Here is a 14837-nt window from a genome sequence, read left to right as displayed (position 1 = left end):
GTTGGCATAAATGTAATTCCCCTTCCTATGACCTGTTGGTGTAGGCTCTGTGGTCTTGGACCCCGTTGTAGTTACCTTTGCCATCTTCTTGTTGTGAACAAAGGCTAATCTCAAATGTTCAGAGAGACTGATGTATTAAGAACTCTGAAAAGTAAGCTTTATTATACTGCTGTACTGGGGATAGCTCTTTGTTCTGGAATAATTTGAGAAAATCACTCAGACTGAAATTTATGGGGACTTGAATTTAAAAACCTTAGTTGTTAGCAGTTGTTAAAATATTTTAAATAAATAGATACATTAATGTGGATTGCTATTGCTATATTCATGTTTCATTTATTGAAAATATCTACTGAATTAGTCTAGTGGTCTCTTATTTTGCTCTTTGTATGAACATCATCATAAAATGGTCTTGATGACTCTTTTTCCAGCTTATTAACGCCTTTTTCCCTCAAAAAATTTTAGAGCGCGGTCAGAAGAGGAATGGATGTAACATGATACCCTTGCAGTGCTCAAAACACACAAATTCTGCTAAGATTTGTTTTTTCATTAAGTAATACAAGGAAAATGGATGAATCGGCTTTGCTGGATCTGTTGGAGTGTCCTGTTTGCTTAGAACGCCTTGATGCTTCTGCAAAAGTCTTGCCTTGCCAACACACGTTTTGTAAACGCTGCCTGCTGGGCATTGTGAGCTCTCGCAGTGAGCTTCGATGTCCAGAGTGCAGGACTTTAGTGGACTGCAGTGTTGATGAACTCCCCAGTAATATTTTGCTTGTCAGACTACTGGATGGCATCAAACAGAGGCCTCGAAAACCCAGCGCTGGCAGTGGGACTGCTGGCACAAATGCTTTAAGGGTCCCCATCAACACTGTAGCTAATTGCGGATCAAAGGACCTGCAGAGCTCCCAAGTTGGACAGCAGCAAAGGGTGCAAGCACGGAGCCCTCCTGTTAGGGTAAGTACCTGTCCCGGTTTGTCTGGACAGTACCACGTGGTGACAGTATTTTGTTGCATTCCTTTATTTTCCTGCACCATTTCAAAACAGTTGATGGCCTCTGCTTCAGGATAAGGGCAGTCAGATAGTTAATACACCAAAACAATGTGATTTTGAGAATTGCTGTAGATTACTAGCAAAGCACATCAGTGTTCCTATCAGTGTTGGTTTCATGTTATGTAGATACTAATAATGCTTCCTTATTAAAACTCTCAGTTTTTGAGGCAAGAAGAAATCCTTAACTGTCCTATTAAAAGACAGTCAAATAGAGCAACGTAACTTATGTGGAAAGCTTAAGTTATTGTTAAGGATAGAGATCTTGTGAAGAGCATTTGAAATTGTTTTTAGTTTGTCAGCTGTAAGACTAGAGATTTCATTTTGGCTCATGCACTTTCTGAAATGATTCTTACAATCAGTAAATTTCCTTTGAGTTAGACATAACAAGTGTTAAACATGAGCGGAGAAGTTTTGCCACTGGCTTCTAAGTACCTACATTTTTACTTTCTTTCCTTCAAAAAGAAATTTTTGAATTCCTGCAATCTGCTAAATTATTTGCACTCTCAGTCCTCATCATTTCTTTAATTAGTTTTTCCTCAAGTATTTTTTCTAGGGGATTTGGAAGATCTATGTACCATGATGGGAAGACATTGCCTTCTTTCTATACTCTAATTCCTTCCTAAGAGCTGTGCAACCTGTAGATTCTGTCAAAACTTATAATCAAGACTCACTAGCCTAATTTATTCATTATTCATATTCATTCTAGAAGCTATGTCAGGAAATGTAATTTTTTGAGATGGCAGACCTCTGTTTTATTGAACGACAAAGCAGGACAGCTTCTCTGAAAGGTTTTGCTGCCCAATTTGTGATGCGTGCATATTTGAGTTCCTGTGTTTGAAGTGAAGTTTCTGAATGGTTTAGGTGGTCTCTGTCTTGTGGAGTTTATTTGATTTTTATGAAATGTCTTAAGGAGTTCCAAGAAGAGGACTTGAACCTGTTCTTGGCAGAACTTGTCTTTATTTTAAAGTGTATCTGAATTATTTAGTTTACTTACCCAGGGAAAGAAGCCTAACACTGATTTTCCTCAGTTGTACTTAACATGATTGGAATCTCTCCAAAAGATCTTTGATACACCTCTTAAGTTTACATAAGGATTTTAAATCCAGTTTTCCATTAGGTGATACTGCTTTCTCTACTTGCTAGAGATCTCTTTAGGTTCTTTACTTTAGAATATAGGAATTATAATTATCAACCCACTTCCTGCTAATGAGTTTTATTTTGTATCTATATTAATGGGTAAGAAGAGAAGGTGATCTGTGGGGGTTTTCTTTTAGTGGTTTGTTTTTGTGTTTTTGTTGAGTTTTCACGTTCTTTGGTGAGAACGTAGAATCCTTAAAAAGTACTGCAAAGATGCATCAGCAGTATCAAAACCAATCTGGTCTACTGCAGAACTTGAAGGTGTTTATCATGATACCTTGCATTTGCAAATACTCTTAAAACAAAAACTGTTATGATTTGTTTATATATTTTTGTGTCGACCTTTGTACATAACGGGGTATTTTCGGAGACTGCTTCTCCTCCAAAAAGGTTTCCGGTGTAGCACTGTACATTAAGGACTGTACTTCAGACTTTCTTAAAGCCTTATTAGACAAAATAACTTTAATATGGAATATTCTCTCTCTTTTTTTAATGTTCTATAATATCCTGTTTTGCAGCATTTGCATTTCCAGATGTTGCTCAGAGTAGAGAGTGATAACGCATGGAAGACTGCTTCAGCTTATTGGTTCTGCTGTACTGTGTGTCATTAAAACTCTGACCATATGCATTCCTCCTGCAATTAACTGATACCCAGTGTATATTAGTGATGGTTTTCAGTGTTTTACAAGAAGTTTTATTCCATCTTTGGTTTTGGAGTTTCACAGGCATTCTTCTGCCTTCTTTCCTTTGGGAGACAGGGAAAGATGATGATCTCATCATTTGTCCACTTTGTCCAGAGCCTTTTTTTACTAGGAAGCCAGTACTTTTAAGAACGTGAACCGACTTCAGGAAGGTGGAGATATGAACTACTTTTCCATTTTATATATGAAAAGTGGTTTTGAAAAAAAAAGTCCAGAAAGCAAAATGCCACTTTAATGGACAGTGTTGAAGTGAATGCCCTATTTGTTTTGCTAACTCTAGCATAAAGATGCTTGCAAATACAGTTCCTCTCTGGGAATTGAAGAGGAAAATCTGTTTCTAGATGAGTGGCAGAGTCAGATTTCCTAAACTAATTTTGCTGAAGGGGAATTAGTAAATGAAAGTTGCTGTTATGTTAAATGAAGTGAATGTGGATGGAGGCTGTCAAGTCATAAACATTCTGCTTATACACTGAAGTAATACTAAGCTCATAAATGCCCTTTCAGAGAATGCCATAATTTTCAGAAAAGGTTAATACAGCATGTACTGCAGCATGATTTCCTGAACTGTATCAATGACTGTGGAGTGGCCAGCCCTGTTATTGCACAGTATATTGCGTTCTCTGCATGTATGTGGTGACACATGGCAATAAATAAACAAATGGCTCCTTGAGTCTTAAAACTAATGAAGCTGGGTGGGTGGTGGGGATTAACAAATCTTGTGCCTAGTGTCTCTGCCACTACAGTAACCCTATTTCTTTCTGTAACCTCTGTAAACTTTCACTGCTGTAATGACAGTTTCTCTGTGCAAGTTCTTAATCTATTTTGTTCCCCTGCTGTTTTGATGTATAAAGCCTTCTGTGCCTTTCCCTGGTACAGGCTGGACAAAGGCAGCAGCATCCTGCTGTACTTGATGGAAAACTTGTGTTTGCTGTCTGCCCAGCAATTCTGTTCTAGGCAGCCAGCTTGCCTGGGAGAACAAATAAAATAGTTATACACATACTGCAGCTTCCTCTCTGGTATGGATGCTGATTTAATGCTTTTCTCCTTTTTTTTCAAGTGAAAACCTTCAGCTAGGTTGACAGCTTAGAAAAGCTGTAAGAGCCACAGCCTACTGTCAAATCTGCTTGGGACTGGTCATCAGGAGCAAGTTAGTGAGGGCTCTTGAGAGACTGCATGATCACATGAGCCTTGTTTCTTTTAAAAGAGCATTCAAAAATGTTAGGGTCCATCCTTTTGTGTTTATGCTCATGTTATTAATTTTTAATTTTCCCTGAGTATGTCAAACAAGAATTATCTGAAGTTCCTTATGGCGCTTTTACAAGGGTATGCATATTGCAGGAGTCTTAAATGTAGCTGTGTGCCTGAGTTGCTAGATGTTGGAGAGCTGTTCTCTCCTAGATAGATTTAAGATGATCCACTTTTAACTTTTCCTTTGAATTTGTATTTGCCTAAGACATACGAATTCTCCCTCTGGTTTGTTTATAGTTCAAATTTCTGAAGTTAGGGCTATCTTTTCTACAGAACCTAGAAGAGAGTTATCTAAATAGTCTGAAACCTTATCATTGTTGAAAATATTTTGTAATAAGATTTTCAGATGTTTTCTGGACCAAATGTAGGCAGGAAGAGCTAACAGAAGAATTCAAATGATCTCCATTAATAAAAGAAAAGCATGAAAAGTTGGCCATTCCTAATAGAGTTAGTGCTTTTGGTGAATGAGAATTGATGGTGTAATTTGAGTATATTACACTGTATGTCAGTGGAAAATCGTATCAAGATTCACTGTATCTTATCAAGATACAGTGCAATGTGAAAATCCTAAAGGTTTTCCCTTTTTTGTTGTTTTTTATTCTGGAAAGCCCTAGAAACCTCTGGAGATACCATTCTTGGTGAAGTCGACTTGAAATGAGAGGGTAAACAATCGTTACAGGCTATGGGAAAATGCTCCTTTAGGTGTTAAAGGGGGCTAGAGCCACTAGTATCTGAGCATCTGAGTTGTTTGAGATAAATTCTTTTATACTGTGGAGGAAAGAAAAACCCACTAACAGGAGATTGTTCCATGAGTTTCTGCTAATGCTTAGTAGTTTTGCTGTGTCGTGTAAACCCGTGCATCCATTTTCATGTTTGTTTAACAAGGAAAGCAGTAGTAAAATTTTAAGTTCCTGTATCCATACTGCTGCAGCAGTGGTCATTTGTGATCCAGTAGGCTTTCCTGGGAACTGCTGAATGCCAGAAAGGAAAATAAATGGAGCCAGGTTTTCCTGTAGCCATGGTGTTTGACCTTGCCACATATCTTGGGGCAGTAGGGACAGTGGGCCACCTTCTGATCTGTGTGGACTTAAGCAGGTTGGGCTTCTCTGTCAGACTCAATGGATGGTGTAAGCAGTCAGTTTTCTTTCATCCTAACCACCCTGGAGAAGAGAGCTCAGAGTGCAGCTCTCACTGTTTGACTGTTGAGCAGGTTGCAAAAAACTGAGAGGAGCCAAAACAACTGCTGCGTTTGTAGTCATGGCACTTGCTGGCCTATGGAGATCCTGGCAGAACTTAGGTATCAAAAGAAACCTCTTAGGCTAGAAAATAAGAATAGGACTGAAAAAGTGTATTCATAGATCAATAACTTTATTACATTATTGTAAATAAATATGGGGATCACCAAGCATAGCAGCAGGCGTAGATTGGAACAGATGTTTAAATCATCTTGGAACAAGAGTTAGTGGAATAAAATAGTACATAGAAATGTATCAGTAAAGGTCTGCTGGAGGGATGTTCTTAGAGGAGGTTCGCATTGTTATAATAGATCAGATTGTAAAGTATACCCATTTAAGGGAAAAAGTAGATGTAGAAATATGCAAAAAACAGTGGGTAATGCAGTTAGTTCCATGTTGTTATTTGTGATGGTAGGCTGGAGAATCGTGCCATCATACTTAATGGTACCTGATTTTTAGCTGACCGCCCCAACCAAAAGGATATTCCATACATGTGGAATCATGCTCAACATATAAATCTGGGGAAAGAAGAAGGAATGGGGGGGAAGTTCCCAAGTAACATTTGAGAATATGGAGGTAGACAACTATTCATGTTCTGGAGTGATCATTAGAAAATATTTTGTGAAGTCTTTGTAAATCATATGTGCATGCTTTTGTTTCATTTCATGCTTGTGGAGGTATCAGATTCTGCTTTTATGTTTACAATTGCTTGTACAATTTTAATTACTTCTGTGTAACACTCTCGTATCTTATGTGAAACTAGAGAAAATTTAATGGAGATCATAAATATAAAAGGAAAGTAGACTGACTCTCATGATGTTAATGTGTTCCCTTTCAGACGTAATAATTAGATAGAGAAGGAGGATAAGCAAAAGGAAGAACTGTCTCTGTATCTAAAGGCATTGGGCTAGGATTGAGAGCTTCCGGGCTCAGTTCCTGGCTTTGCTACAAACATCCTTTATGACCTTGCACAGAGTCACTCAAAGCTCTTTGTGCCTCTGTTTCTCATCTGCAGATATGACTGATAGTACTTTCTTTGTTTGACTCACTATTTAGACTGTATACTCTCCAGGGCAGGCATTGACGTTTTTTTTAATTTTGGACGTGTCCATGGGTGTTTTACAATGGTTCTACAGTCTCCATTGAGGTCAGTATATCCTGCTGTTAAATCATTGACTTCCACATTACTGGAGAACTGTTCATAATCCATTTCCTGTCCCAAAGATGGTGCAATGCTTAGTGTCATGTTGTTAAGAGGATTTAATTTTGTTTGGATGTTTAATAGAAAATCACATGAGTACGTCAGTGAGGAAAAGCCAGACACTTGAAACATCTGTGGAAGTGGTAGTCCACCCTTCAGCTAGGGAAATCTGCATGGGACTGGCACACTGTTGTGTAGATTTACGTGTGTTTTGAAAAGAATAAGAAGAGCATATCTAATGTGAATTGTGTTGGTAATACAGAAATGCTTAATTCCATACTTCAAACCTGCATAGCTATCTTGAACCTGCCAATTAACATTAATCTGCTTGATAAAATAGCTGCCAAACTAGTGTAATCCCTTTTTTTAAAAAAACAATTAGGTTTTGAAGTAAACTGATCTATAAACTAAAAAAGAAGTCTACATTATTTACATGTGATACTGAAATCTGAAATCCCTTTTAAATTTGTTTACAAGCTTTTTTGTTGTTTTTTGGTGTATTAGTGGAAGATACTGTTGTATAGTTGCTTTGTCTTCATGTGGAAGAGGGGTGTCTCTATTTCCCTTCATTTTCCAATTAATATTCCTCCATTTATGTAGATTTGTTTAAAACCCCCTAGATGAAATAAAATGGTGTCTTTTTTTCCTCCACTTTAATGTGGCCAGTGAGTTGCAGGTTATTGCTGTACTCAAAAAGCTTTGATCATTCAGAAAATTTTAACTTCTGCATAAAAAGTCTCAAGCTCTTACTTTTAATGGGCTTGTGAAGGGAAGCAGTTTTTTTTAGAGAGAATAAAAGTCCTTGAATTTTGTCTCATATTACCACAAAAATCAAATACCAGTAAAATTGCTTTACATAAGGGATCCAGGATCTGGTTAGAAAAGTCAGTCAGTAGTGCTGTTGCTGTGTTTCTCTGTGCATAGTGTCTGGCTTTCTGCAATGCGTTCTGTGGCTTAATAGGAATCAAGTATGGTATGGAGAGCTGAAGGGGCTGGTTGAGATGGGGTCAGCTAGAAATCCTTCTTCTCCCCTCCTTTAATTGAGTGAAATGGTTTTTAATGGAACTTCAGTGTTTAGTGCATGGACAGGAACTGTACAAAACAAAAAGCCTTAAACTGCAGCTGTGATAATAAAACTGGAAACTTGTTATGATCAGTTGTTTGTCTTTCTTTTGGTGAACTTCCCCATGCAGTGCATTTGGCCTTCTCCATATGATACGCCTAACACCTTCCTTGGTCTTTTCTTTGGCTTCATTGTCCTTTATTCAAACGTTCTCCTGCCTCTGATCTTACTGTACTACTTCCAAGAAAAAGAAAACATACAATTTTCTTACCTCTTGTGTCCCATTTGTCCTTGACTGTGTCAGACATAAGGAACAAAAAGTAAACAATAAGAAAGAAAATTTTCTATTGAAGTATGTGGACTATGTACAGTCTTGTAGTATATATGACTAAGATCTGCCAAATACATGAAGAGCATAAAGTAGAAGTTAATATTACTGTATTGCCCCCCTCTTGGGGTTTTTCTTCCTTTTTTCTTTTTCTTCTCCTTTAAATCATTTACTATATCCTCATCCTAGTGTGGGCAAGAATGTGTCTCAGTAATTAAAGCTGAAATATCATCTGGTCAGCCCTGTTCATGCATACACTTCGTTACTGCCTTCACAGAAGAAAAGTGTGCATCTGTTAAAGCTCATTTCCTGTCAGATCCCTCTGTGTTAGACAGAAAAACTCATCTTGGAAAATCAGCAGTGAATTCTTGGGTCAGTTGAACTAGATCAAATTCTTTGCTTTTCTTTTCACATCACCAAATCAAATCAAAGTCTTTTTGGAGAGCAGGTTTTTTTTTTTTTTGACTGAGAATTGCTGCTTTGAGGTGAGCTGGATTAATTTTAGAAAGCAAGTGGCCCTGAGGTGGGAGAGTCACACATCCAAGTGCTCTTTTCTGCACTCCTTATCTTTCTTAGGTATAGAGGGGAAGATGACAGCACTGTCCTCTGACTGTCAGACTGAACACTGAGACTCATTCTGGTTAGAGCCTTGCTGTACTGTGCATGTCAAGTATCCCTTTCTCTTGGAGATTGCCGGAGTCGCCATGCAGTTTGGGTGCAGAACCCGAGCTGGTCAGCACAGAGGCAGTTGGTTAAGTCTGTTTTCATATTTGCATTCTCTAAAACATCAGGAGATCTTTGAGACTCAGAAAGATGCTCTGGAGATAAGGGAAATCACTCCAAAGAGAAGAATTCTTTAGGCATGGGATGCTTATTTACATATGTTTAAAATATCATTCAATGTTTCCTGGAAACCTACAGGTTTGGATTCTCCAGTTGTAGGAAAAGTGAAACACAGAAGTCAATGTTTCATTTACAGACACTGTTGCCAAAGTTTCTCAGAGTCTCAGGCTGCTATGTTCATGAAAGTCAACTGTGGTGTATGTGAGCAACTCACTGTACCCTTATAGGCTTAGGGCTGTAACTCTCATTTTACTCTTGTGGCATTCAAGTATGTGATTTATTGTCCAAAGTTAAGTTTTTGTAGTGTAAGAGTATAAACACTTCAGAATTTTAAGTATTTTCTTGTCTAGGTCTTTGTTCCTATCTTATTTGGCTCTTGATTAATCCCCTCTGCCCCCCCCCCCCCCCACCATAAGCACTTAAATTTTCAAGTGTTAAAAAGCCAGAACCTGCAAGAGTGTGTTTGATCTCCTACAAATGAGGACAAGATTCTCTTGTGCGCCATCCCTCTCGCACAGTAATTCTGTTTGAAATATTGCTGATATGCTCGACCTTCCACACCTAATTTTTTTAATATGGTGTAAATTTCTGTTGGGTTTTTTTGTTTGGTTGGGTTTTTTTTGGTGTGGTGGTTTTTTTTTTTTGTTTTTTTTTTGGTTTTTTTTTTGTTTGTTTTTTGTTTTTTTTTTTTTAATTAAACTAAAAGCTCTATTCTGGTCTTTAGCTGTTCTTTCTATCTTCCTTGATTTTTCAGAGCCAAATATAGATAGTCCATTTTTATATTCTGTAAGCGTGCAAAGTATAATTTTATAGTTTCTAGCTGGGAAGTACGCTATTAATCATAAATTCATTTTGATCAAAGGTAAGCATTTCAGTGTTGTTTAAATATTAATATAGATATCATTCTCCCTCTCTCTAAAGTGAAGGATTGATGCCAGTGCTGCTCAGAAGATAAGCCCGGCATCAAGTGTCCTGTTGGACTTTGTAACTCTTGAAGTGCTCCTCAGTCTTTAGCATTTCTTTGTTAATAAAACTGATTTTATTTCATTGCATTAGTGTTGCAGAAAGATAACTATGCTTGTGTATATTACCTCTCTTGACTTCCTCTTCTCAGCATCTAAGCTTTCAAAATATACATGTGCACTGAAAGCTTTTTAAAGAGCTGAACCACTGTTTTACCTTGTGTGAACCACAGTTCTACAAGACAAGCTTTTAAAAAACTCTGTTTAAAGACAAAAGTACTCATTTCCACCAGACTTTCAAGCTGCTGAACTCAGGAGAAGGAATGTAGTCTTACTTGCATGGAGGTGGCAGAACATCAATACTGAATAATTTGAAACATGTCTCTTCAATTATTCTTTATTGGTATGCTATCTTAGCCCTTTAGGTTATAGTCTCTATTTTACTTATATTCAAGAAAAATGTGTAAGAATGAAGCACTTCTGACTTTATAAAGTGTTAAAAATAGTCAAAGATAATCAGATGACGATCTGAGTTGGCATATATAGGGCATAGCTGTTCTAGAAGGTTACTTTAAACAAATCCAGTGAAGTTGAGTTCACTGCACTGTGGTAATGTGCCCCTGAGTAGCACAGAAGCTTTTATTCTGAAGCCGAGCTTGCTAAAAAATCAGTGTCTCATGGACCTTCACTTGTTCATGTGTACCAGTGCCCTTCTATCTCACATGGTCTTTCTCATGAGCTAGATAAATAGGGGAGACTCTTAAATCTTATCCACACTAGCAGACTTAAGCCATTTTCAAAACCTGTTTAATTTAACACAGTTTTAAATCCACAGCCTTATTAAGTTAACAAGCCTTCAGCCTTGCCACCGGGTTCTGTAATCCTCTTAGGTCTTGGGACTAAGCAGGGCAGGGATAGTCAATAAGCAGATGAATAGATAATCTTTCAGAAGACAGATCTTAAAATTGGGAAATGCTGATCTGAATTTCCATTCGCTATATACACTACCACAGAACTTACAACTTGAGGAAAAAAGTTGAAATGACTATCACTTTGTTTGGGGGGAAGAAGAGTGAATAAAGGGTTTTTTAAAAAATGCATTAATTCCTGGTTTGCAACCCAATAAAATTAGGTTAAATTTTAAATATAGAATGAGGTAGATAAAAATAACAGTTTGTTTCCTTGCCATTGTGCATATGCAAATTAAGATCTCCTTGTGGTTGTTTCACAAGCTATTTTTCAAAATCTTTCAGGCAATCAGGAGTCTATGGACCAGAATTTAAAGAACACAAAGAACATTATGCTGATAATGTGTCCTTGGCCACCACTGCAGTCTGCATATTGCTTCTGTTCAGTTTTGGCTCTTCTAACACTACTGAGCCTAAGCTGTGTTTGTCTCCTGAGCATAGCTCCTGAAGTAGTGGAGTTGGAGGAATTTAAAAAAGGCAGTATACAGTGGAAGAATTCAGCCTAACATGAGGATTCCTGCCAGACATGTTCACACAGCACCAGAGGAGGAACAGAGGAAGTGGATCATAGAATCATTAATGTTGGAAAAGTCCTCCAAGGTCATCAAGTCAAACTTTTGACTGAATGTCACTATGACCACTAAACCATATCATGAAGTGCCACATCTACTTGTTTTTTGAACACTTCCAGGGATGGTGATTCCACCACTTGCCTGGGGAACTTGTTCCAATGTAAGATTCAAACCAGGTCCAGGAAGGAGATGGAAAGTGTGACCCTCTGTTTGGAGGGGGTGGCAGAAGAGCTGAGCTAGCCTTGAGGCATGAAAGCAATCACTTATCTCATTGAAAGGGTGGGAGAAGGCCTCTGGGAGGAGATGGCTGAAAAGTGGAGAAATTTCAGTACTGAGGGGTGATAAAGACTCAAATGGTCAAGTAATGAGGAAGGAAGAGGGATAGTGGTGTTGAGAAAAAATGAACTGTGGTAGTAGGCTTGGAACATAGCAATAGACTAATTAGATAAAATATTACAGAGGAAATGGGATCAAGCAAATGACTCTTGGCTCACTGGAATTGAATTAGAGACTTGGTGAGGGGGAAGTGCTGCAGGAGCAAGTTGAAGAGGTAGCTTGATGTTTGAGGAAGGTTTTGGAGAGCATCAAAATAGAAAAGTTGCTATGGAGGTGTTGGCTAGACAAGAGGTGAGAAAGAAATTTAAGTGTGTTGACTCACATGCTATCTCATTTCCTTCAGTATGTGTGTATTTGAACACTGTGTATTTTATTTGTCATTGTTTATTTTGTAATAGTGTGTCATGTATTATGTGACATTTAGACTAGTACAGTTCCAAAATGGTTGAAGAACTTCCATTCAGGACTTTGAGGATTACTTCTGGCATATCTCTCAAGCACTTTGAGATTCTTCACAGAATTCTGAAAATGTCTGTTTCATTACTAATAATGTATTCTCATTGTTCTTACAGAACCAGTAAAGATACAAATTCTAATATTTCGTTCAATGAACTCAAAAAGAATATAGGAAAAGGGGGGCTAGTGTCCTAGGAATTGCTGGAAAATTGAAAAATATTATCAAAGAAGGAAGAAAAAATAAACATAATCTGTGACTATTTTGATTTGGTGGCATTTTCTTTCATCTTGCTTCCATGTTTCCTCAGTCTTCTGTCTTTTCCTTCAGTTAGTAATAACTAAAAATAGGGATTTAAACATCATGCTAGCCTTACAGAGCATGGTCACAATCTATTCTTTTGAATTCAGTCGTGATGATAAGAAGAATGGATTTTATGGTACATGTTCTCCAAGCAAAACAATGGAATATTTTCAGTATGTTTTTTTTCTGTTGGAGCAGCTCACCTTTGTGTAATACTGTTAAAAGGAGAACTATCTTTCCAGAACTATCTTTTCAAAATACATTATTTTTGTTCTGTAATGGGGATTTGTGTTTGCTTTTACTTTCACTAATAAGGGAATTGGTTTTTCAGTGCCGAAATAGAATAGTGGGCTGTTTCTGGAAACGGGTTCCCAAAGTAGTTTACAATTTCGATAAAGTTTATCTTCTTGTACCAAAACCTCTGAACCCAGAACGAAACATAAGTGTCAAGGAAAACTTATTTCTGACTTCAGCTCCTGTTGTGGGTTTATGCTCTTTTCTCAGGAAATGATACTTTTTCATATATTCAATTCAGAATTGTGTTGCTTGCCACAGGGAACTGATGTCATTTATGCTTTCTATTTTTTTTTATCACGCTACCATTTAATGGTAGCATGAAAGACATCAAAATTTATTTTAAATGGCATAGAAGAGAAACTGATTATTCTCTGCAGTCTGTACAAAGGTAGTGTGGGTTTTTTATTTAAAAATAAAATATTAAATGCTATGTCTTACGCAGTTAAATAAGAAATATTCATAATTGCATATGTAGTGATTGATAGGGAGAGGGTTTTTTTTTTTTTTAAGTTTAATACTTGTTTCAGAATTTCTGAGTTTGCACTAAAGGAATCCAAGAAAGAAGGGGGTATGAGTTAAACCAGCTCAACTGTCAGGAAGTGCTTATTCCTTTTTTTCCCTTCAGCAATCAGAAATTTACGTAAAAAGTGCCATTTTTAAAATATTCTCGGAGTAAAATTTTATGTAATGTGGCATCCTTATTCCTTTCAGAGATTTTGAAATGTCTGCAGTTAGGCTCTACCACACAGTTCCTTATTTTTTGATGTTGTTGGGAGTTACATGAGTTACTGAGATAGATTGGTTCATGAAGTTTGTGCCTGTTTTCTTGGGGTTTGTAGGCTGTGGTTGCCTAGGTGGGTGTATATTTTTGTCTGAAGTGTACTGCTCAGTTCACAAGTAAGAGCTTATATTAGAAATGGTTAAAAAAGAAATAAAGTTATTTTAGAGACAGTTTTGTACTTGCAGTCATGGAAGGATATGGACTTAAAATATTCAGAGGTACAGTTCTTGGAAGAAACCTCTGCATGTATGAAATTTTTCATCTTCTTACAAGGGATTTCAGTGCTGCTTTACTTAAGTATCTAAGTGAAGATCTAAGTCAGATTGGAGCCCGGTTGCACATAGCCAGACTGAAGTTCAAGATAGTTTATCTGAATCAAACCATGCACTAACTTGGTCATTTTAGTTAGACATGTCTTAACAGCTCGAAAACCCTTTCAGCCCAGTATGCAGTAACCACAGCATAGTCTCACCTATGGTAAATGGAAAACAAAGTATTCCAGTGTTCCACATTGTGTGTTTCAAGCAAACCTTAAAGTAGTTGCTTTCAGAAATTCAGTTTTGTTTGCATAAGATACCTTGTGATGTTGGAGAAATCATCTTTGTGCTTAAACAGGTAACTTCACCCTCAGATCTGGACACTGGCTGCAGTTTCGTTTAGGAAATTACCGTGCTCTCTCTTCCAACTACTGCTACTTGCCACGTCAGGTTAGCACCCCACATCTTCCTGGGAACAGCATCTAGTTCTTGGGAAGTCAAATAACTGTGGTGCTCAAAGCTAGAACATTAGTAAGAATTTTTAAGATTTCATATAAACCAAAATCAGGTTATGCAGTAGTTTTCTAGACTTAAATGCATTATTATATTTAAAAACTGAGATGCATTTTCTTTCCGTATGTTTTGTTTTTTGGGAAAGAGGTAGAGGCATTGAAATTTTTGTGAGAGTGTGGCTTTTTTAACTTAAGAAAAACCATTTGCTTTTGTAAAAGTAGACCAAACTTGGTACCAAATTGTTGGGGCTTTGTCAGTACCGCAGAACTCTGGTTTTGGGTGTGGATTCCAATTACTGAAGTTTAGGCTGAACATACCATTAGATGCCAAACTGTGCTTTGTTTTTGGAGAAGGTAGTGGTACTTGGTGGATGAAATAGCATTTGATTTGTGCTGTGTTTTGAAACAAGAATACTTTTTGCATATTTCTTTCGTCTGTTCAGCATATAAAATTTAATGGATGAAATCTGTCCAAAGTGGTCTTACGTAAACAGTCACTGTGTTTATATTTTTCAGGATTTTGTAGCTATAGAAATAAAATAGCAGTTTTGAACTTTGCTATTAAAATATACATTGGAAAATATTCTGTTGG

At 37.2% G+C, this 14837-nt stretch overlaps 1 protein-coding gene across 2 annotated transcripts in view; it reads left to right on the top strand.

Annotated features, from left to right (window-relative positions):
• Positions 1–14837, top strand: part of SH3RF1 (SH3 domain containing ring finger 1) — an 84152-nt gene that overhangs the window by 940 nt on the left and 68375 nt on the right. For both annotated transcript variants that reach the window (XM_039551672.1, XM_039551673.1), the window contains exon 2: positions 463–951. In XM_039551672.1, the coding sequence (XP_039407606.1) occupies positions 565–951 (387 nt within the window). In that variant the 5' untranslated portion in view covers positions 463–564. The remainder of the gene's footprint in view (positions 1–462; positions 952–14837) is intronic.

Source organism: Corvus cornix, chromosome 4, assembly GCF_000738735.6.
Source record: "Corvus cornix cornix isolate S_Up_H32 chromosome 4, ASM73873v5, whole genome shotgun sequence".
In the NCBI taxonomy this organism is placed as follows: domain Eukaryota; kingdom Metazoa; phylum Chordata; class Aves; order Passeriformes; family Corvidae; genus Corvus; species Corvus cornix.
The sequence above is the reverse complement of the archived record's forward strand: the minus strand, read 5'-3'. Positions and strand labels throughout refer to the sequence as shown.